We start from the raw sequence: 22,236 nt of genomic DNA, 5'->3' as shown, positions 1-22,236 counted from the left end.
ATACATAACATCTAGCACATCCCCTGACACACAGACGGTGCTCAGCAAATATTTATTGAGTGAATGGATGGCTACAGCACGATATTACCCTCTATGTTAGGTTTAGAGCCATAGTTCAGAAATGGTTATAAAATAGTCTATAAATCTACCCTCTCTGGCTCCGAGGCAGTGCTTCCTCAGCCAGGGGCTGGTGGCAGGCACAGTGCTGGCCGCTGACCGGTAACACTTGCAGAAACGTGAGGCTGACTAATGATACAGGGAGTGACAGCGCAACAGACAGCGGCTTACAGCAGCATCAGCTAGCTGTTCTGAGAGTCGGAGGCACTTCACCTTTTCCCTCTATGGCCTTTCACGTATCCTAATTCATGGCCCTACCTGGCAGTGCACTCTTCTAAGTCCTTCACTCCCCTCTGGGGTGACACGCTGGAGTCCCTGAGTTGGCTCAGCTAATCCTCAGGGCACCAATATAAAAGCCCCACCATGCCCATGACCTGTCGGAGGTCTGCTTGCTCCTACTGTTCTTCGGTCTGGGATCCCTCAGAGGAACCCACCAGGAGGTCAGGGCTGCCTCTTCCCAGTATCTGTCACAGCCCGGGCAGTGTGTTTAGGCCCTCCTTACTAGGCCTGGGGAAGGAAGCCCAGGCAGGCACCAAGAAGTGAGAGGTGTTTAGCCAATCCCGCCCTCTTTCCTCCTCCAATAACAATAAGGCTTTGTTTATCAGGCCTAAGGTTATAGGTCAGTGTGTGGAGTCCTGAAAACCTGCTAAATCCCTTTTCGAACCCAACTCTTTGAGCCTCGGTCTCCCCATTTGTCAGGTGTGTGTGTTGGGGGCGGGGCGTGGAGTGGGTAAACCACTCAGGGCCCTCCGTCCCAGTTTTCAGGGTGCTGCCCAGGTGTATACGAGGGTAGATCCGGCCCGTCCGCCTGCGGGGACCGACAGCGGATCCCAGAAAGTTGGGGGACGTAGGCGCTGCCCGGGAAGCCCCTAGGCAGAGCGGTCCCCTGAGGCCGAGGTCGGGCCAGAAAGGAGCCGGTGGCGAGGCGGGAAAGCTCTGAGGCTCCCGAGTGCCATTCAGTGGCAAGATACGGGCTCTCTCTCGTAGGGCAGGGGTCTGCCCGGTCGCGACGGGCGGGGCCGGGCGGAGGCGGGAGGGATGGTCAAGAAATTCCCGGAAAATTCCTTTCCATTCCAGCATTCCCTGCCCCCTTTCCTTGGATGCTGACCTCTCCGGACCCCGGGAAGGAGAAATGAAACGCTTTCCGGGTTTCCTCGCGTCCCTTCTCCAGCCGCGGGCCGCCTGGGGCTTGGAGCGCGTCGCGGGAGCAGTAAGGCCGGCGCGCCGGAGTTCGCCGCCTTCCCGCGGGCGGGGAGCGTGTCCAGTCCCAGGCGGCGACTGGGGCTCCGGGGCGCGCTGCCGCTCGGTCCCACAGCTCGGGGAGGCGTCCCCCGGCTTCGGTCCCGTTCGGCTTAAGCCGGTGTCACATGAGCGGCGGGGAGTGGGAACCCGGGGAGTGGGCGGGGGCGTGCGCGCCGGGAGGGGGCCGCCCAGTCCACCTATATGCGCCGCGGCCCGGCTGACGGATGCCAGGAATTCCCAATGAAAGGCGATGGGGGGAAGTTTGGGCAACTCGGCCTGGCCAATGGAGAACCTCGGGAGGGCTCTGCCCCTTCCCCCCGCCCCCGCCCGCCTCTGCTCCCGCAGCGCGAGTGTGTCCGCCTCGCTCACTGTGCGTGGAGATTAGGTCCCAGGCAGGCAGTCCGCGAGCTCCAGCAGCCGGCCGCCGCCACCGCCGCCAGCAGCAGCTACCGCGAGCAGCGCCGCGGCGGAACCGGGCGCAGGGGAGCGAGCCCGGCCCCGCCAGCCCAGCCCAGTCCGGCCCGACTCCCTCCCCACGCCGGGGCAGGAGCAGCAGCCGCCACCGCCGCCCCGAGAGAAGGTGGAGGAAGAAATCCCGCTTGTAGCACGCGCGCACCATCATGGACCATTATGATTCCCAGCAAACCAACGACTACATGCAGCCCGAAGAGGACTGGGATCGAGACCTGCTCCTGGACCCGGCCTGGGAGAAGCAGCAGAGAAAGGTCAGCAGCAGCCCCAGCACGCCGTAGCACCCCGGCCCGGCCCGGCCCGCTCCGCTAGCCGCGCTCCCGGCTCGGAACGGATTCCAGGCTCGCACGAGCGGGGGCGGGGGATGCGCGGCCGCCGCGAGGTGGGGTGTTGGGTTACAGGCGCGGGCGGAAGCGGGAGAGCCCCTTTCCCAGAGCCCGCGAACGCCGGAGCCCGAGCGCGGGGAGGTGGGGCCGCCGGCGGGCAGGTCGCCTTGGGGTCCGCGATTCAGGCCACCCGGCTGCAGCCGCACCGTCCCCGCGTGGGCAGGGGTGGAGGGCGGTGCTTGGGAGGCTGGGGCTGAGCTGTGGCGCGGTGGCTGCTTGCTCCGGATCGATTTTCCCTTCCCTTCCCCGCCCCCTGGCCGCCTCTCCATCTGGCGTGCGGTGGCAGCGCGCTTCCTGGGCCACCCTGGGCTCCGTACCTGCAGGAGGCGAGCTGCACGCGACTCTGCACCTCCCAACCCCAGCCCGCAGGCCGAGGGGAAAGCGGGCGCCGCAGGGGTTGGCAGCCGCCTCCGGGTCTGCCTGGAGGTGGACCTGCTGGAGTGGGTTGGGGCTGAGGAAACTGGGGGGGCATAAGCGGGTTCTCCAGCTGGCCCTGTGGGGGCGGGGTCAGGACGACCAACCGTTTTATTGCTTAACTCAGCTGCCGGCGGAGATGGGGGTTTTGCGTCTGCGTCCTGCCAGTCCGACCCCCGCTTATTCTCGGGAGAAGGCGAATTTGGGCAACTTGATCTGAGTTGAAGGGCTCCAGGATAAGAGGTTGTTTACTGAGATATTTGGGGTCAGTCAATGGGGAACCCCTGCTCAGCCACCTTCCCCAAGAGTCCCAGACGAGGTGTGCCGGGTGCGCACCCTCCACGGGGGCTGGGCTCAGAGCTGGCGATGGGACCTGGGCACAGTGGCCGGCGGCAGGAAGAGGTCAGAAACCACTCTTGTGGGGAGGGGGAGGAGGGTGCCCCAACCCTGCCTCTGCTTCCTGCCCGCGCTGTGAGCTCTTGCCCCAGGCGGCCACGTACCCTGAACACCCTCCTCTCCCCCCCTCCCCCGCTGTCCGCTCCCATCCGGTCCCTCCTCATTTCATACACCCCCCCCCCCCCCCCGCAGATCTGGGAATAGGGGGGACAGGATGGCGCGTCCCTTTGGATAGTGCGGTTAGGGCTGGGCTTGAGGGAGAAGCTCATGTCCAAAAATGGTAACATTCATTCCCTTTTTTAAACTTAAAAGGGGGGGAGTTTAGGGAGCCGACTGAAGTTTTTTTTTTTTCAGCCAAAGGCATCCTGTATTAGCTCACTCAGGAATCCTAAGCCCTGAATCGGCGCCCTTTTTACTCACTTCATCAGACAAGCAGAGGTAATTTAAAACACACGCACAAAGGGCTTCCTCAAAGCCCTGCGACCTGAGACCCAGGCCGAGGCTTCTGCTGGGCCCAACCCTATAGGGCAACGGCAGAAGGTCCCCGGCTTCCAGCTGACTTATTTACAGTATGGCAGTTGCTTAAACACCCCTCCCCCTCTTCCTGTTGTCCCCCCAGGGGGAGCTGCGGAGAGGCTGTGACAGCCCCCCACTCTGGGGGCTTATTTCCTGGGGCATTTGGGCTGTTGGTGGAGGCTGAGAAATGGAGTGGTAATTTGGAGATTATCAAGAGGCCAAGGCAGGGGGCCCTTTTTAAATTTCAGGGTGAGGCCTTCATGAGACTAGATTTTTAAATTGGACAGGAGGGGGAGGGATTAGGGGGGTGGATGTCTTGGGATCTTCCATGGGAGTAGAAGAGACATTCCTGTTTACTGAGCACCTACTGTATGCCTAGTTGGGGCAGGAGTGACAGGACTGTGGGATGAAGTTCCTGGGGGGCAGAAATTCCTGTCTCCTCAGCGTTGCCACTGGACCTGCTCACAGTATTCCGTGGTATCGAATGAATGAATACATTAGATATAGTTGGGGAGGAAAATTGTATTGTTTCTATTTGTCTGTGTGTATGTATACACATATAGACTCACAAACCCCTGATCAGGGTGGTGGGGGTGTGCACCAGGCCTCTGGGTAGCCAGGTGGGATCAGGGTCATCTGGGAAATGTGGTTATCTGGAGGGCAGACTCAACAGTTGTAAGAGCTGGCTCTGGCTGATGTGAGCCTGACACACCTGAGGTTGAGGAAATGAGGGGCAGAGGGAGAAGTGACCAGCCCCGAGGCCCAAATGGTGCATGATGGGACTGGAATGCAGCCATGTCAGGGGCAGGAAGCTTCCCCTCACTTGTCCCTTGGTGGCGAGGAAGGCAGGAAAGCTGGGCTTGGCATCCAGAGCCTACAAGGATCTCTGGACCAAGGGGAGTCAACCCGTGCTTCGGTGGGTTGATGGGGTGGGGGCCGGGGGGGGCGTGGCACAAGCTCCAGGCCTCACTTTGAAAATCCAAGGTTTTTTTTTTTTGGCCTGCCATTAATTCTGTTACCTTGCATGGGCCTCGGTGAACTTGTCTGAAAATTTCACCTCGTTTTCAGCGGGGTGGTAGGTATATAAGGAAGTGGTATTAGGTGTGGGGGATCGGATCTGAAGTAACTGGCTGCTTTTGACAGCCTCCCTGCTGATCGTGGGAGGTCAGAGTTGAGTGGGATCAGAGCAGACGGGTAGACAGAGGAGGCTGACCATTGCAGATGGAGGCAGCAGAGTGAGTGTATGTGGGTGGGTGGGTGGGAGGACCCAGTGCGGTAGGATAGGAAGGCCTCTGGGTGGGAGGCAGAAGGCCCTGTTTTTAGCCCTGGTGTGTTCACAACAAGAGAGACTTTGGTCCAGTCGTTTCACTTCTCTGAGCTTTTATTAGACTATTCAACACATAACTTTTGAGCAGCTACTCTGTCAGGCCTAGTTCCAAGGGCTGAGGATAGAGCGCTGAATGGTACAGACAGGTGCTTCCGATCTGTTTCCTCCTCGGTAAACGGGCCACATTCCCGTCCTGCCCTGCCCTGCCCTGCCCTGCCGATCCCCAGGGCTCTTACGGGCATCAGATTAAGTGATGTGGTAGGAAGCACTTCCTTGGTGAATGGTTAGGCCTGATGCGAATGCAGGTAGAAGTCTGTGCAGGCAGGAGGCATGACTCAAAGACCTGCATTGGTTGGCCGTGGCTTGTCCCTTCTTCAAAGAATGCTTTCTTGCAGCGTTCCTTGGGCTTGACTCCCTGCCTCCAGACATAAAATGCAGTGGATTAGGGAGTTTGCTGGCTTTCACAATCTTCCTGACCTTTGAGGCTGAGCTCTAAAGCCACCTTTTAGAAGGTAGCAGGTCTGAACGCCCGTCTTTTCGAGATGACCGTAACCCCCAGTTTTTTCCCTCGCCCACAACCTCATGTGAGGCCTGCTGGATGCCAGGCAAGCTGGAAAGAGCATGGACTTTGAGTAGCATCCTGGCTCTACACTTTCAGGCTTGTGACCTTGGGCAAGTTACTGTAACCTCTCAGCCTCCGATTCCTTATTCATAAAAAGGAGCTAATACCCCCACCTGCTGGGTTGACGAAGATTTGTAAAATGGCAGCTTTTGGTTGTTAAATTTTATTTTCTCTCTTAAATCTTGGAGGCTCTGGTTTAATGTGGATTTCCACAGGTGCCAGTCCTGGTTTTTTGTTTTTTTGTTTTTTTTTAACATACGTAACTTAATCAATATTTGTTGAGCTAATGGTGTTGAAACAGAGAGGCATTCACCTGGCAGGTAAATGAAGGTGGTTGTAAATAGTTCCGGCTCTGGAGTCTGTACCCACATCATTCCAGGTCACAGGAATATGTACCACCTTGTTTTTTGTTTTTTTTAAAAATGTTTTTTCAATGTTTATTATGTTTGAGAGCGAGAGAATAAGCAGGGGCAGAATGAGAGGGAGACACAGAATTGGAAGCAGGCTCCAGGCTCTGAGCTGTCAGCACAGAGCGCAACGCAGGGCTCGAACTCACAGACCGCGAAATCGTGACCTGAGATGAAGTCGGCCGCCAAACCGACTGAGCCACCCAGGTGGCCCTGTACCACCTTGTTTGTACTCACTGCTGGTCTGCAGGACCGTCACAGGAGCTAGCCAAGGCCTCTGATGAAGGTGGAGGCCTGCAGAGAGGGGAGGCCTGTTTTGGAGGGGTTTACATGGGGAGGAACAGGACATCCACCTGCCTTGGAGGTTAGGACTGCAAAAACCAAACTGATGCCTGGTGGAAGTAAAATGTCCAGGAGGAGAGACTTGGCTCTTGTTCCCATCCTCCTACCCCTCACTCTTGTGCTCTCCTGCCTGCTTCACTCCGTGCCCGTGGCCATGGGCCCAGCGCTCAGTCTGTCCTGTTCTTTGCTGAATCCCTAGTGCCTCCTGCGGGGTTAGGCCTGTAGGGGGTCAAGAAATAACACTGAATAAATAATTGGCATCAACTGGGGCTGTATCTAGACATGCTCTGGGCACACTGGGTTCAAATCTCAGCCCCTCCACTGACTACCTATGTGATCCTCGGGGGATCACTTACCTGCTCTGTGCCTGATGATGCCAATGGGGAAATGAGTCTAATAATCGCTCCTGCCTGATTTAGTTGAGCGGAGGTTTAAACCAAGTAATGTGTGTAGGGAATTTAATACAGCACCTGACAGCGCGTGCTCAATAAAAATGCATGTTAACTATTTTGAGGAGCCAGAGTTTCTGTGGCCTTTACCCTGTATTCTTTGAGATAAGGTGTAGTATATAAACCCATCTTAGGAGGAGCCCACTCCTAGTTGGCTAGGAGTGTATGGAGTTGTGTTCTCCTTGACCTCGGACCCTGACGTCATCTCTGGCTCATTCGGTGTCACTTGACCTTTCTGATTGCTCAGTCCCTTCACTATAGAATGGTGTAGAATCCCTTGCTTACGGTAACTTTGCCTACATTTTGGGTATCCAGGAGAAACAAATGAATGTGACGTGCTCAAAAGCTTTGTAAGTTGGTCACAGTACAGGTAAAATGACCTCAAAGTATGAGTGTCTTCTAAAGGAGACAGCCTGAGGGCCCCTGGGTGGCTCAGTCGGTTAAGCGACTGACTCTTGATTTCAGCTCAGGTGATGATCTCACGTTTCATGAGTTTGAGCCCGGAGTTGGGCTCTGTGCTGACAGCGTGGGGCCTGCTTGGGGTTCTCTCTCTCCCTCTCTCTGCCCCTCCCCGGCTCACGCTTGCTGTCTCTCTCAAAATAAATAGGTAAACTTAAAAAATACACTAAACTAAAATAAAGGAAATACACGAAACTAAACTAAAATAAAGCCTAGAGTGTCTTCAGGCCCTACAGTCAAATAGCTGAGGGCATTCTTTAGGCCCTGCCCAAACCTCCCGGTAGCCTACCAGCCCTGCTTTGCCCCAGGGAGCTGTCTCTGGCTGCCACCCAGCCTACCCTGGGACAGATGTGAGAAGGCCTGGAGTTTCCTGAGAACCAGCTTGTCCAGTTTTGAGGAATGATGAGATCTCCAGGAGCCGTTGGTCACTGAAGATGGGCTTGTAGGAGTGACAGGCTAGCAGGCTCCTGCAAGGTCCCTGGTCACCAGCCTTTTCAAACGAAAAAGGAGCAAACTTGTTTCCTGAAGCTCATTTCTTGAGAAGGGGCTGCTAAGGCTGTGCTCCGTGGAGTGGGGGTGGGGTGGGAGGAGGCCTGGGCCCCCGGGCCCTTCCTTGTGGGGCGGTTTTAAGTGTGAAGAGGTCAAACCAAAGGGGTGTCTTGTAGTTTGTTGTTTGTGGTTGGGATTTGGGTCTCCCCTTTCCTTCTCCAGGAAGGCCTGGGGCTGGGCGCCTGGCCAGTGGCCACAAACCGTAAGCCTGGCTTGAGGACTTGTCACACAAGACCTGGTGCCTCTTGTGGGTCTGGAACCAGGGCGGGGCGGCCCAAGTCTGAGACTTGAGATCTGCTGCTGGGTGTCTCTAGAGAAGAGCCGATGTCTCTCTACCTTCTACCTTCTAGTAGCTCTACCTTCTAGTCCCTTCTTTGTGTGAGAACATCAGTAATTTCTCTTGGTAGACTCAGTCAGTGAGCATTGGTTGAATCCCTGTTGGGTATCCGATGCTCCACCCACCTGGGGTCGTGGAAAACCCATGGTTTAGATGGAGAGGGAACTGGAAAGGTAGAAATCACACCGGGCAGTGCCACAAATGGCCAGAGATGTGGTGTTGGTCTCTGTGGGGCAGGATTCGAAGGTGCTTTTGGGAAGCCTCCCCTTTCCCTGACATCTGGGCTGTGTGCGCGTGCGTGTGCATGCGTGCATTCGTGTGCGTGTGTGTGTGTGTGTGTGTGTGTGTGTAAAGGAGGGTAGGGCAGTAGGAGAAAGGAGAAGGCTGGAAGGGCAGACCAGAGGGCAATGATGTGTAAGCTGCTGCAGGCTAGGGAACACCCCCTCCCATTGTTCTCATCCTTTGTCCTTCTTTGCCGGTCAGCTTTGTCCCTCCCAGAGCTGAACTCTCACCTTTCTGAGAGGCCAGTCTGTTTGTACAGCTCCAGAGCCCCACACCTGTGCAGGTGTTGTTGGGACTGTCCCAGCCAGTTAACCCCACCTGAGCTGCCCCAACGTGTAACCTACCCAAGCTTTTTCTAGGATGGGGTGTGCAGCCAAGGGGCTGTGGTCTCAGGGCACCTTCCCCACCAGCCCTACTTTTCTCCCCTTTGTGTTTGCTCCTTGGGCACACAGCTCTGCAAGGGCCCAGGGAGCTGGGCTCAGTTACTCACCAATGACCCTGGAGAGGTCCTGGAGCCCACCAGCTGGTTTAGACAGTTTAGTCTGTAGCTCCCCAAAGGGGTCATGGCTGAGTTCCTTAGTCCTGGCCACTCTGGGTCAGCCCGATTGGACTCCCTTTTTTTTTTTCTTAAAGATTTTATTTTCAAATAATCTCTGTACCCAATGTGGGGCTTGAACTCACAACCCTGAGATTAAGAGTCATATGCTCCACTGACTGAGCCAGCCAGGCGCCCCCTGATTAGACTCCTGATTCAGCCCAGGGTTTTGTCTCACTGCTGAGGCACCGGTGTCCTGCTAAGCACCACTACCTGCCCAAACCTGGCCCTGATGGAGGCTTAGGGGACCTTGGGAGCGGTAGGGGCAGGAGACCCAGCAAACCAGGGCTCAGAGTCACCCTGGAAGCCCACCTTCCTTTTTTTTTTTTTTTAATAGATTTTTTAAAAGTAATCTCTATACCCAGCATGGGGTTCGAACTCACAACCCTGAGATCAAGAGTTGCATGTTTCACCAGCTGAGCCAGCCACCTTCCTCTGAACCGTCAAGTTTTCTCACTGGGTCCCAGGTTAGGCATCAAGCCCCAGCTCCCAGAAGCCTTCCTTCTCGGTGGGTAGGGGGTACATTTACAGAGAGGGCTAGTTAGATGCTGTCTTCTCTGCCTTGCCTAGCCCCTGCTCCCGTGTCCTGGCTGGGGATTGTCTGGCAGATTCTCAACAGTGGGCCCCTTAGGTCTGGTGTAGTGATGCCCAGAGCCACCTAGGCGATAGTCACGACTCCAGCCTACCCACTCTGGGTGCCCCATTCAGCCCTCCCAGACAAATAAGCAAAACTGATGGCAGCCCCCAATAGCCTGGGTACGGTCATCTTCCCGGGGACCGGAGCTGGGAGCAGAGCTGTACTTAAAAAAAAAAAAAAAAATTCTTTTTCTCATGATCTCCATAGTGGCTCACCTTTTCTGAGCACAGGCTAAGTATCGGGCACTGTGTCAGGGACTGTGTGTTGTGTTAGCACGTCTAGTCCTGTGAGGTGGGCACTTTATCCACATTTTACGGATGAGGGAGCTGGCTCAGAGCAGCTGCGTAACTTCCAAGATCACAGAGCCCGTGAGAGGTGGGCAGTGTGGCTCCGGCATTTCCCTCCTCACCGCTTTGCTGCTTATAAAAGAGAGAGATGCTTGCGTGTCTGGAACACTGACCGGAGAAGACATATACAAAAAACAAAACCCAGTGATGAAAACATTCTGGAATTAGATAGTGGTGATGGTGGCACAGCCTTGTGAATACACTAAAAACTATATACTAAGTAAACTAAAACTTCCTCTAAATATGTATACACTAAAATATATGTAAATATAATCTAAATGTATCTAAATATACTAAAACCCACTCAAACGGATGACTTTTATGGTATAATTCCATCTTAATTTAAAAATTTAATTTAAAAAGCCTCCGAAAATGCTAAGTAATACAGAGAAGAAAATGACAATTACCCGTCCTCCCACCTCCGAAGCTAAGGGACCTCACGGGAGCTTCTGGTGCTCTCTGCCTCCTTGTCCCTCTTCCTCATTCGTGTCTGTCCACCTGTTCTCTCCTGCTGACCGTTTACTCTAAGGTCGGGGATCCAGTTTCATGGTGCGTGAGTGGGAGAGCCGCCAAAGAGGTAACTAATCAAGAGGGCAGCTTTCATAAAAAGCTTGATGTGACCCTGTGCTTGGAGACTGCTTAAGAATGGATCACAGATAAGCCCAGGCAAGTAGAAGGCTGGGGTGGGGAAGGAGGGGGTGGCTTTCCTCATTTCCCCCAGGTAGAGTCCCCACTGCACCTGCACCTATAGACCCTGTTGGTCTGGGAGTGCTTCTCACCTTCTGCCATTCCCAGGGTTAATGGGGTCCACGTGGGACAGCTTTCCCCAGTCCCGAGAAGTGGGGGGGGGGGGGGGGGGCGCGGTCCTCCCCCAGGAGGCAGCTGCACTGTGCTCAGGGTTGCCTAGCAATAGTGGGAAGAGGTGACTTAGCCCACTACAGAGGCGGGAAGAGAATTAAAAGCAGCTGGGGATGGAAATCCGGAGTAGGTGCAGAGGATGCTGTTACCCTGGAAACTGCCTGCTTGGTCCTTGGCTGTAGCGGGCTACTTTTGGGCTGGTGTCTGCTCTTTATTGAGAGGTTTTGGGGTCCTGTCCAGGCCTGTCATCTCTCACAAGGGGGGGGGGCATAGAGAAGCCCTTGCTGCACATGGCTTGTATGGTAGATGTGTTCTGTCGATGGGCCCCATTTAACATTCACAACAGCCTTGTAAGGGATGTGGGATGCTCATACCTGATAGACGAAAATCCTGAGCTTGGAGACATAACATGCTCAATGACTGCAGAGCAAGAAGGGCCTGGGAATGAAGGTACCCTCGGTCCCTAAGGGGAGCCTTACGTTTTGGTTTAAAGCATTGCCTGGGGCGCCTGGGTGGCTCAGTCGGTTGAGCAGCCGACTTCAGCTCAGGTCATGATCTCGTGGTCTGTGAGTTCGAGCCCCGCGGCGGGCTCTGTGCTGACAGCTCAGAGCCTGGAGCCTGCTTCGGATTCTATGTCTCTCTCTCTCTCTACCCCTCTCCCACTCATGCTCTGTCTCTCTCTGTCTCAAAAATAATAAAAACATTAAAAAAAATTAAAGCATTTCCCAAACCCATGATAGGAGATAATGTAAACACTGTCCACCTCCCAGAAAGGAAAGAGAAGGTGAGAGAAGGACGACTAGAAAGGAGAGTTAACTGTTTTGTACCAACCGACCAGTATTTGGTAAGAATGTTCCCCAAATAATAATAGTTCATACTGTTTGAGGGTTGCATGGTTTGGATTACCTCCATCCGTCAACCCTTTGAGGAAGGTACTGTTACTTTCCTTTTTGCAGACAGGGAAACTGAGACTCAGTGAGGTCAAGTGTCTTGCCCAAGATCAAACAGCTAGTAAGCCAGGTTATGCATGAACCCAGGCACACTGACCTTGGAACTCGACCCTTCACTAGAAACGGACAAACCTTTTGCTATTCCGTAGTTTATGTTTTGAGGGACAAGGCTTATATAAATGAAATCGTAAGGAACGATTAAAGGTGCTATATAATCAAGTACTCATTACATGATTCATGATGTTTTAAAAATAAACTCCACCCCCAATGTGGGGCTCAAACTCACGACCCTAAGAACAAGAGTCATGCGCTGTACCCACTGAGCCAGGCAGGCGCCCCATGATTCATGATTTTTAATATTTATGCTTTCACACGTGGTTTTCTCTTCGTTAATCACGATGAGCAAACTTGTCAGGCCTTCTCCCCATTTTGTAGACAGGGCAAATAAGGCTCAGAAAGGTTCAGTGACTTTACCAGGGTCTCCCCTGCAACCTGAATGGAGGGGTAGAGCTGGTTTTGAATCCAGGTCTTTGACTGGAGGGTCTGTAGTCTAAGCCAGGTGAGCAGGACCTTTCTGAAGTTACTTTTCTCGGTTGAAAAGGTAGGGGAGCGTTCTAGTTGTATTTCTACCCATCGAAAGAATAACTGACGGGAATACACTCAGGTCCCCTGAACCTGGAGGGCCCTAGGTGTCCCTGGTGGCCCCTGTAAGAGCTGACTCCAGCTTTTGGGGACTGGCTTCCCTGCTTTCAGATTCAACCATGTCCCTCCTCTGTTCCTTCAGCCTCACCTGTTCATCTTCCCTTTGTTTGGTCACCAGGGGAACAACAGGCTTTGAACCAGGTAGCTGAGGTGTTTGTTTTGCTTTTGAAAGCTTGTGCACATGGAACGTGAAGTTGGAGGTTCTTGTTTAAGCCTTGAGGCTGGTAAAAAGTTGGTGAGGGAAAGTTGGCGAGGCTTAGGTTGTTGGGAGTGAGCCGTTCTGGCTTTTCCGCGCTGTGGACCAGGCCAGAGGACGGCACGGAGGGTAGGGCAGTGTCCTTCCTGGCCCCCGGTGTTGAACCTTTCGTCTCAGGGTCTAAATCAGAGGCCCCGGGGGGGGGGGGGGGGTTCAGCTGATGGTGGAAAATCGGTCCTTGGGGGAAGGGAGCTTTTGACACGCTGCCTCCTCTCTACCTTGTTTTTCCTGTTTCTTCATGGTTGATACTATGGGGTTGTTCAGAGCCCAGTCACAGGCCTGTGATTTGAGGCCAGGCCGGGGCTTGCAGGGGAGCATTTTTATGGGCCCAAAGATTTATTTTTTAAAAGCCATCTGTAAAGCTGATTATAAACGGATGGGAACAGAATGGAGTGATGCTGAGCTCTATTTTCAGATCCTCTGTAGGTGAACCGACAGGAGGTGGGGGGGCACGTCAAGGTGGGTGGCCTGCTTCAGGCAGGTCTCCTCATGGAACTTGGCTTTGCATCTCGGAGGACAGGCCGCAAGCCTTGTGCTCGGGTGGGTGGGGGCTTGTTCCAGCCAGACTCTCTTTTCTCCTTATGTCCAGCGTGGGAATGGCCACACAGCCTGTGGCTTGGGAACGGACGGAAGTGGGGCTTTTACTTCTAAGTGCCAACACCAGGAAGTAGGGTCCCCGCCTGCCCCCCAGTGCAGCGTCTGCAGGGGGGGGTGCAACTTTATGGAGGTTCTGTGGTCCCGACAGCAGTGTCTGTCCGGCTGTGTGAGCACGGCTGTGCGTGTCGGTGTGAGTGCAGGCACACGTGTGTGCCTCTTTGGCTCTGAGAAGCCCCCCTGTTGATTTTGGCCACTGATTTGACTTTGGCAGAGGAGTGGCTCCCTTTCAAACGCCGCAGACATCCTCCAGATAATACATAATGGCACTTTCCAGTAGAGCTCCCCATTTTTCGGAAAGGCCTTTCTTTCCAGGAACCCGAAGTGCTTTTCCAGGCTTGGCTCTGGGAACCAGGAGGAGGCGGCTCATGAATCCTGCATTCCCGGAGCAGGGGAAGCGGGGCCAGACCCCCGGTTTCCTGCCCTTTATCCTGGATCCTGGCTGGGACTGTCGGGAGGTAGCTTTGCCTGCATGAAGCCCGGAGGCCTCTTTTTAATTTAGATGTTTCCCCAAACTTTCGTCTCAGGTGAAAGCCACTTTGTTGTTGTGGTTGTTGTTTGTCTTAAGCTATAGTTAATTGAGAGGTTCATTCTATAATTAACTTTCAAAAAATTAAGGAGTGCCACTCTGGGGTTTCAGTTCAGTGGGCCTGTCTGGAGCTCCTCTACTAGGGGTGCTTGGCACAAGCATTGAGGCCACAGCGGGCGCAGGGGGGTCAGGCTCGGGACCGGCCCCTGATTACCTTTTCATGGAAGCCCCTGGCTCGGAAGGCCCCAGCTTAGGCCCAGGCCCAGGCCCAGGCCCAGGGAATGCGGAGCTGAGCACCCACCCCCAGCACGTGCCAGCCCAGTTCTGTGCCGTGGGCCACGCACACTCCAAGTGTTTCCCAGATATTAATTCATTTAGTCTTTGCAACACCTTATGCGATGGCTTAGCTGGAGGTAACGAAATTTAGAAAGGTTTGCAAAGGCTCAGTTGGTTACAGCTGTTTTTCTAGGTTTTCTGCTTTGGAGGCCAGTTCACAAAGGCCTTATAGGCAGAGGTAGGGTTCTGGTGTTCCTGTCCCCAGTGCTGTTCCCTTCCTCACTGGAATTAACCGCTGTCCCGCATTTGGTGTTTTCTTTCCTCAGTGTTGGTTTATACAGCTCCTGCCTGTGTAGTTGTCTGTATCTTTGTGCCTGTTGAAAACTACATAAATGGGGGCGCCGGGTGGCTCAGTCGGTTGAGCGTCCGACTTCGGCTTAGGTCATGATCTCGCGGTCTGTGACAGCTTGGAGCCTGCTTCGGATTCTGTGTCTCCTTCTCTTTCTGCCCCTCCCCAGCTCATTCTCTCTCTCTCTCTCTCTCTCTCTCTCTCTCTCTCTCTCTCTCTCTCTCTCTCCCTCTCCCCCTCAAAAATAAATAAACATTAAAAATTAAAAAAAAAACCAACTACATAAATGGTGTCATACCCAACGTAGCAGCGTGCTCACATGCTGTTCTTTCTGCTCACACCGTTCCTGTGGCCTAGAGCTGTGGAGGTTGGCCTGGCTCCGCCCTGTTTTGTGGATGAGACAACGGTTGAGGCCCAGAGGGGCTGGGGGACTTGAGGGACTTGTCCGAGTTGCACAGTGGCTTACAGATGGCAGGTGGGACCGGAGGCTGCAGGCGGCTCTCTGTGTTATACCTGCTGCCATGAGCCCCCTCGGGGTTCGGAGACTCCCTGGTATTTGAGGAGGGAGGGCAGAAGCAGCCAGCCTCAGTTTCTTCTTTTCTTTCTTCTCACATGTGTTTTTGGCACCTGGCTCCCATTTCCTGGGGGGGGGGGGGGACCTACACCCTTGCCCGCTGCCCTCTTCCTGGGGCTCCAACAGTCAGCTTCTTAGGGGCTCACTGCTTTGCCAGTTTTTCTCCTCCCAGGATAGCAGTTGTGCTTTTATTGCTTCTTGATGAAGCAAATCTGTAATGACAGAAAGCTACTGTGAATTTGGGAATGCTTCTAAATGGGTTTGCATTTTATGTCTCACAGTGGTATCTTGCAACATTTGGAAGTCAGTCGTTCTCTGCACATAGAGTTTTGGAAGAGGCAGAGGTGGGGAGCCACAGCTGAGCCCTTCTTGGCCGGGGCCGGGGGGCAGCCAGTGGGATTCCAGTTATGTCTCCCTGTCCATGCCTGGTTTCCTGGCTCTGGCCTTTTCTTCCTTCTCTGCTGGCTCTTGGCCACTCAGCCCTTGCCTCGCTCACTTAGCGCCTGGGTAGAGGATGGGCAGGAGGGAGCTGGAAAGGACAGGCGAGTTGGCAGCCTCTTGGCAGTCCTCATCAGAGTCGCTTTGGGCATTGTTGTGAAACTCTTGGCCCTGAGGACATTTGGAGTGTTCTCAGGGGATATCACTGATCTATGAATGACTTGGGGCTCCTTGGATGATTGGAGGTGGGTCTGGGGGTCTTGTGGGAGCCCCACTAGTAGGGGGCTTCTGGAAGGCTATGCCACCGGGATCCAGACACATTCAGGCCACCTCATCTCAGAGCCTTGAAGCCTAGAAGGGTGGTTCTCAAACTTGACCGTGCATCAGAATCACCCAGAAGACTGCTTAAAATACAGATGCTGGACCCCATCCTCAGGGTTTATATAGGTCTGGGGTGGGGCCTGAGAATTTGTATTTTTTTTTTTTCAACGTTTTTTATTTATTTTTGGGACAGAAAGAGACAGAGCATGAACGGGGGAGGGGCAGAGAGAGGGAGACACAGAATTGGAAACAGGCTCCAGGCTCCGAGCCATCAGCCCAGAGCCCGACGCGGGGCTCGAACTCACAGACCGCGAGATCGTGACCTGGCTGAAGTCGGACGCTTAACCGACTGCGCCACCCAGGCGCCCGAGAATTTGTATTTTTAACAAGTGTGAGGGCACTGCAAAGCTACTCGCAAAGAAGATAGATACAAGCAAGGGAAAGCATTGGGGCTACTTTTGCAATCTGCCCTAGAGGTCTTTATGTAGATGGTGACTTTGCTGGTATTTAGTACCTTGTGCCTCCTCCCTCTTCCCCCCCTCCCAAATAAGGGGAAGTTGCCTTCTTTCTCTGTGGGGGGCGGGGGGGCCTGGACCTGGGGTGGGAGATGTGCTCCTGTACCCTGCGAGGGCGACTCCTCAGGAGCCTCCTGCTGGCACACAGTAGGTGCTCACCAAATATTAGATATGCTGAGCGGTGACCGTGGGTGCCTTAGAGGGGGGTGGGGCAGCCACAGTCCAGCCGGAAATGTCTGGTGGATGCTGAGGTGTTGGGTGGCGATAGTCCAAGGCACCAAGGGCTGCTTTGGTGATGGGGCTGAATTGAGGTCCCAGAGGGAGCCCATGCTGGCTTCGTGGGCTCAGAAGTGTGCCCCAGAGTCCAGAGGAGGCCGGGGAAGCTGGCCTTATGCTTGAGCTGGGGTCCGAGCTCAGGATGACCTCAGCCCTGCCATGCTGCTCGACACCCCCTCCCAGGTGTCTGACCGAAGCAGGGTGGCCGGGAGCCAGCGCACCCACCCCCCTCCCCGGCTCCCTGGCAGGCAGTCCAGCTGTGTGTTTTCTTCTTTTGGCCAGCGGCCCACTTCAGATTCCTCTCCTGAGGTACTGGCCATGCTGACACGTCCTTCTGTTCCCTGCCCTTGTTGGATTTGGCTACGGCCCCTACTTCAGAAAATCTTAGGGAGTTTCTGGTCCTCTTATGTGGGCTTGGGGGCCTCAAAGGAAATAAAACCTTCCAGCCCCAGCACTGAGGGTTCTCTCTTCGGCGGTGGACGTCAGCAGCCTGCTGTCTTTAGCCACAGCAGCCGGGGGGGCATGGAACCAGACAGAACCTTCAGAACCCCCAGCTCCCCAGCATGTGGGGCCCAGCAGGACCCTGGTCCACCTGCCTCCTGCTCCCTTCCTGTTGGGACCCTGGTGGGTGGCATTTAGGAAAGGACTAGATATGGAAAAACTGTCCTCTTTGAACTATCAGTCCAGAGAGCTGCCTGGGAGGACCCTGTTCTGTCCCTTCGGAACAAGGACAGCAGTTGTGCCTCAGGTACCAGGGCCACAGGAGACCCGAGGTCTGGTTTTAGAGCTGCTTATGGCTGCTGTGTGATGCTGGATAAGCCACACCTGATCCTTACCTATAAAATGAGAGGACTGGGTTGGGGGGAGTGCGGTGTTGGAAATGCCTTGCCTGGATTAGCACATGGAGATGATCTCTAAGGTCTGGGGCCAATGCCAGCTTTCTGTGTTTCTGTCCCCTTGATGGGGGTTGCTCAGTAGAGCCAAGGGCTTCTCGAGGTGATCTTGAGGTTGATTCCTGGGCTTCCCAGCCTGGCCCTGAAACTAACTATTCTGCTCATACACGGACTCTTATCTTTAGGAGTCTTCTGTGTCCTCAGCTGTCAGGAATTTGTTCCTACCCTCTAGGGAGGGCGTGGGTGGGGCCCGGTGAATGAGCTTCCCTTACGGGATCCGGTGGTGCTCTGTGTCTTGGGATCTGCATGCACTCTCTCATTCTGGAAATGCCTGCTTAGGGTGTGGCCATGTGGGAAGCCAGGTGCCTGTGGAGGGTAGGCAGCCTTATTTGGGATTGGTGAAGGGTCTCTTAGCTCAGCCTTCTAGCCTGGGTGCTCCAGGTGTGGTACTGGGGTGGGGAGAGTATCTGGGCCCACTGCAAGTTGGGCTGCTCATCATCGATCCGTCTTTGGTGTAGGCTTATCTGGGTCACAGGATCGGTGTGAGGTAGGAGAGACTGCAGGCTGAGCGGAGCCAGGGAGCAAGGATTTCAGCTTGGAATCTGCCCAAGGGACTGGTGTCAATAGGCAGCCTTGTCTTCTACTTTGTTTACTCCCAGGACCCAGCTCTAGCCCTTCTTTCTTCTGGAGCAGTTTGAAGAAATCAAGTCACAGAATGCCAGAGCCCGAAGGGAACTCTACCGTCACCTGGTCCTCCCCACTTAGATGAAGAGACTGAGGTCCACGATGGTGATCTGACTTGTCCAAGGATGCTCTGCCATGAGTTCATTCCTTGCGGGGCTGGTTTTGTAAGGACTGTTTATTCCAGGCACATATAAACCCTCTTCTGAGGTCATACTTGTGGGTGGGCTCCAAACACCTGCTGACAGACAGGCAGTGTGAGCCTCTGTGCTCTGAAGGCAGATGGATGGAGCCGCTGGGGTTCTGGCTAGCGTGTGGGTGGTCGGGTTCAGGTGAGTTTCACACATGACGGCAGCTGTCCTCTGCCAGGTTGGAGGTGGTGAATGACAGGTGGGTCCTTTGCATGGCTGCCCTTATACCCAGATGTTCCCGGGACTGGCTCCTGAGATTACAGCTGAGGAGGGGAGCGAGAAACGAGCCAAAGGGACAGGTGCAGGTGGCGCTGGTGGCATGAGTGGTGCCGGTCCTCACATTAGCAGCTAACGCTTACTACATGCCCAGCCCTGTGCTAATTCCGTAACGTGCATTATATCAGTCATCCTCACCGCACTGTCAAGTGCGAGTACTATTTCATTTTCATCTCCACTTTGCAGAAGAAATGGAGCTTTGGTGAGATTAAACCGTTTGCCCCAAGCCACACAGCTCTTGAGTGGTGTTCCAGACTTTGAACTCAGGGCTGCCTGGCCAGAGCACACGGTCCTCGCCAACTGCCCTGGCTGTCCCCTCCCTGCCAGGTTCCCTCTGCTCGGCAGCGAGCACCAGCTGTCTGCCCTGACTGCAGACCGGAAGCCCCTCACTAGAGATAGAACTGGGTCTCCACCCTCCTTGGGCCCCAAATACCTCTCTTCTGACACACACATTCCTGCACTTGCCTGTGGAACCCGGAAGTGGTCCGTTCATAAGAGCTGTGCCTGTGGCTGCTGTGCGATGCTGGACAAGCCACACCTGATCCTCACCTGTAAGATGAGGGGACTGCGTTCCAGGATGGTGGGCACGCTCTGTTGTAAACGCTGCGGGTTCTTGTCCCTGACACTGCAAGCCCCGGTGCCATGCCAAGCCGTGGAGGTGGGGCAGCTCAGGGCTAGATGGGGGCTGCTCCTTTGCCTCTTCCTTTCTTCCCCGTGTCTCTTCTCTTTCCTTCTTGCCTTGTGTGGCACCCCAGGCACTGGCCACCCCCAAGGAGGGTCTTGGGAATGAAGCTGTACTGGGGAGGGGCAGATTTCCTCGCCCTCCTGGGAGCACCGGGGTGCTGGTCATGCCTTTGCTGGCTGCCCCCGAGTATGGCACCTTCTTGGCCATGACAGGGTTGGGCCGGTTCTGTGGCTGTGGGGGTGTTCCAGGCTCCACCCTCTGACATAGTCACGGTGGTTGTAGGCCCTGTGCCAGCTGTTTGTTTGTTTCACATCACACTATTATTTCATCCTCAGAGCAAGGTAGGAGGCATTAGCTCTGTTTACAGGCGAGGGGCTCAAAACCCTAAGAAGTCGAATAACACGCTGAGGCTGGCATACTGCAGGCTGAGATCCGCACCCAGGTCTGTGGGGGCTCAAGTGCTCCTACCACCTAATGCCCAGGGTGAGCAGAAATTGACAGCTGGCTGAAAAAGACAAAAGCCCTGAACAGCAAGGACACGGTGCTCAGCCGGGCTACAGCACCCTGGGTGTGGGCAGGCTGGGGGTGATGAAGGGGCATTGCTGGCTTCCTCTGAGAGAAGAGGCCGGATGGAAAGCATTTGCAGGCTCGTGGGCACCATTCACCCATTAGGCTGTGGCTGCGGCATTGCTCGGAAAAGCTCGGGCAGACGAACATAATGGTGCAAAGACAATCGGAGCCAGTCTGTGCCTGTCTCTTGAATCTGGCCTTGCCTCTGTGATTCCTTCTTTGCATTTCAAGCTCCACTGTCACCTCTGCCTGTTCATAGGCCGTGGGGGCCTGGTGAATAATACTTATACAGGAGTCAAAACGAAGTAGCTCTTCTAATGCTGCGTGCCTGGCACCGTGCTTAGCTTTTTGCATCTAAGCACCGGGATGAGAATTTCCCATGCACTGACCCATAAGATTCTCACAACAACCCCATGAGGCGGGCAGTATGTCCCCATTTTACAGATGGGGAAACCGAGGCCCAGAGAGGTTTAGTAATTTACCCCGCGTCCTGCAGCTGGTAAGTGGCAGGGCTAGGATCTGAATCCTGGGGTTTCCAGTCACTAGAACCATGATTCCCTTAAGTCAGGGATGTCTGTGTGGCCTTTATTTCTATCTCCGAAGCCGGTCTCGCACCTGATACTGAGAGGGCTTTAGGAGAAGTTGTAATGACAGAATGAAGGGTGTTTGGATCCTGCCCTTTGAGGGAAAGCTGTCTTTTGCAGGCTTCCTGGGGGCTTGTGAGATCTGCAGCAGCTCTGAGGCTGCTTGGTGCCCTGTGGCCACTTTCTGAATGGGGGGCTGCCCCAGTACACGGGGAGACCCTGTAGGTGGAGGAGGCAGGGCTGGGGAGACAAGCCCAGGGGACACAGTTCCCAAAGCCCCTTATCGGTCTTCTTCCCTCCGGGGAGATCAGCATCGTCTTGTCACAAGTGTGGTTAGATGTTAATTTTCAGGGAAGGTTAAGATAGTAAGTAATATAGAATTAAAAAAAAAAAATGTTTATTGATTTTCGAGAGAAAGAGAGCCAGTGCAAGCAAGTGGGGGAGGGGCAGAGAGAGAGAGAGGGAGACAGAGGATCCCAAGTGGGCTCCACGCTGAGCGCCGATAGCCCAATGTGGGGCTGGAACTCACGAACCATGAGATCATGACCCGAGCCGAAGTCGGACGCTTAACCAATTGAGCCAGGCGTCCCAGTAATTTAGAATTTAATAAAGTTTCAATTCATGGCAGGGACGGGGGAGGGTTGTTTCTTATTTCTCTCTTTAGCCATGATGTCTGAAATGTGGGAGGCACTTAGGGGATATTAGTTGTGTGAATAAGTTAAAAAAACAAAACGAAACCTAATTATCATGGAGAATTCAAGTGCAGGAGTAGAGGATAGTATAACGAACCCCGATTTCCCCTTTCCCCAGCTTCAGCGCTTAGCCACAAAACCTCCCTGTCCTGTTTAGCCATCTGGGCTAGCATGCAGTGAGATTAGCTGGGGTGAACTGTGTTCTCGCGAATGAAAAGGACAAGCGGAGGTGAAACGATACGCCAGGACCAACGCAACCTCGCCCGTGGGGCCACCACTGTGCTGAGCATGATGCAGACGTTCCAGAAGGTTTGAACGGACTACTTGGCAACTGGCCAAGTGGCATTCCTCCAGCCCCAGTGTGGGGGGAAAAGTTTCTGAAGGATGAGTTCAGCCAGATATTTGAGGTGGGCAGACATAACCCGCACCAAAGGCACGGCTGCCGACGATGGTCTACCCTCTCAATTCACATTTACTGTGGATCATTTTATTTTTTTAAATGACATTTGAAATATAAGAAAAAGTGTAGAGAACACCACAGCAAAGACCTATGTGCTCACCACCCAGGTTTAATAAATACGAAGCACTTGCTCTTTCCAGGTCAGGGCAAGGTGCTCCAGAGGCCAGTAGGTGACAGACCTATGAACCGCATTTCCTTGTCACAAAGATGTGACGTGCAGTATAGTGAAGCGAGCCCAAGGAAGGCCCCATCCCAGCTTGGAGGAGATAGGGAAGGCTTCCTGGAGGAGGTGATAAAAGTGAGCTAAAAATCAAATCTGGAGTATGTCTGGGTGAGTCAGGCAAGGGGGGTGGTGGCAAAGGGCGGGGGAGGTGGGCCAGGCAGAATGTGACCAAAGGCATGAACAGTGAGTATGAAGCTCTGGGAAGGGCGGGGCAGGGGATGAGTGAGAAGGAGTGGGCTGGGAGCAGCTGGAGAGAAAGAGGCCTGGGGGTGGGTGACAGCGGACCCGGTGAATCATCGGACGAGCTCGGCCGTCATCGGGGCAGCGGCGGGCTCTAGACTTGTCCTGAGTCCTGCTCAGTGCTCGGCTGTCTGAACTGGACCCTGGA

At 54.4% G+C, this 22,236-nt stretch overlaps 1 protein-coding gene across 3 annotated transcripts in view; it reads left to right on the top strand.

The window, feature by feature from the left end:
* Positions 1-1,673: 1,673 nt before the first annotated feature.
* Positions 1,674-22,236, top strand: part of ACTN1 (actinin alpha 1) — a 100,580-nt gene continuing 80,017 nt past the window's right edge. The window contains exon 1 of one of the 3 annotated variants that reach the window (XM_058739448.1): positions 1,674-2,084. In XM_058739448.1, coding sequence (XP_058595431.1) covers positions 1,980-2,084 — 105 coding nt within the window. In that variant the 5' untranslated portion in view covers positions 1,674-1,979. The remainder of the gene's footprint in view (positions 2,085-22,236) is intronic. The other 2 variants (XM_058739446.1, XM_058739447.1) reach the window with 2 other exon arrangements.

This window comes from Neofelis nebulosa, chromosome 7 (genome assembly GCF_028018385.1).
Source record: "Neofelis nebulosa isolate mNeoNeb1 chromosome 7, mNeoNeb1.pri, whole genome shotgun sequence".
Lineage (NCBI taxonomy): Eukaryota > Metazoa > Chordata > Mammalia > Carnivora > Felidae > Neofelis > Neofelis nebulosa.
The sequence above is the reverse complement of the archived record's forward strand: the minus strand, read 5'-3'. Positions and strand labels throughout refer to the sequence as shown.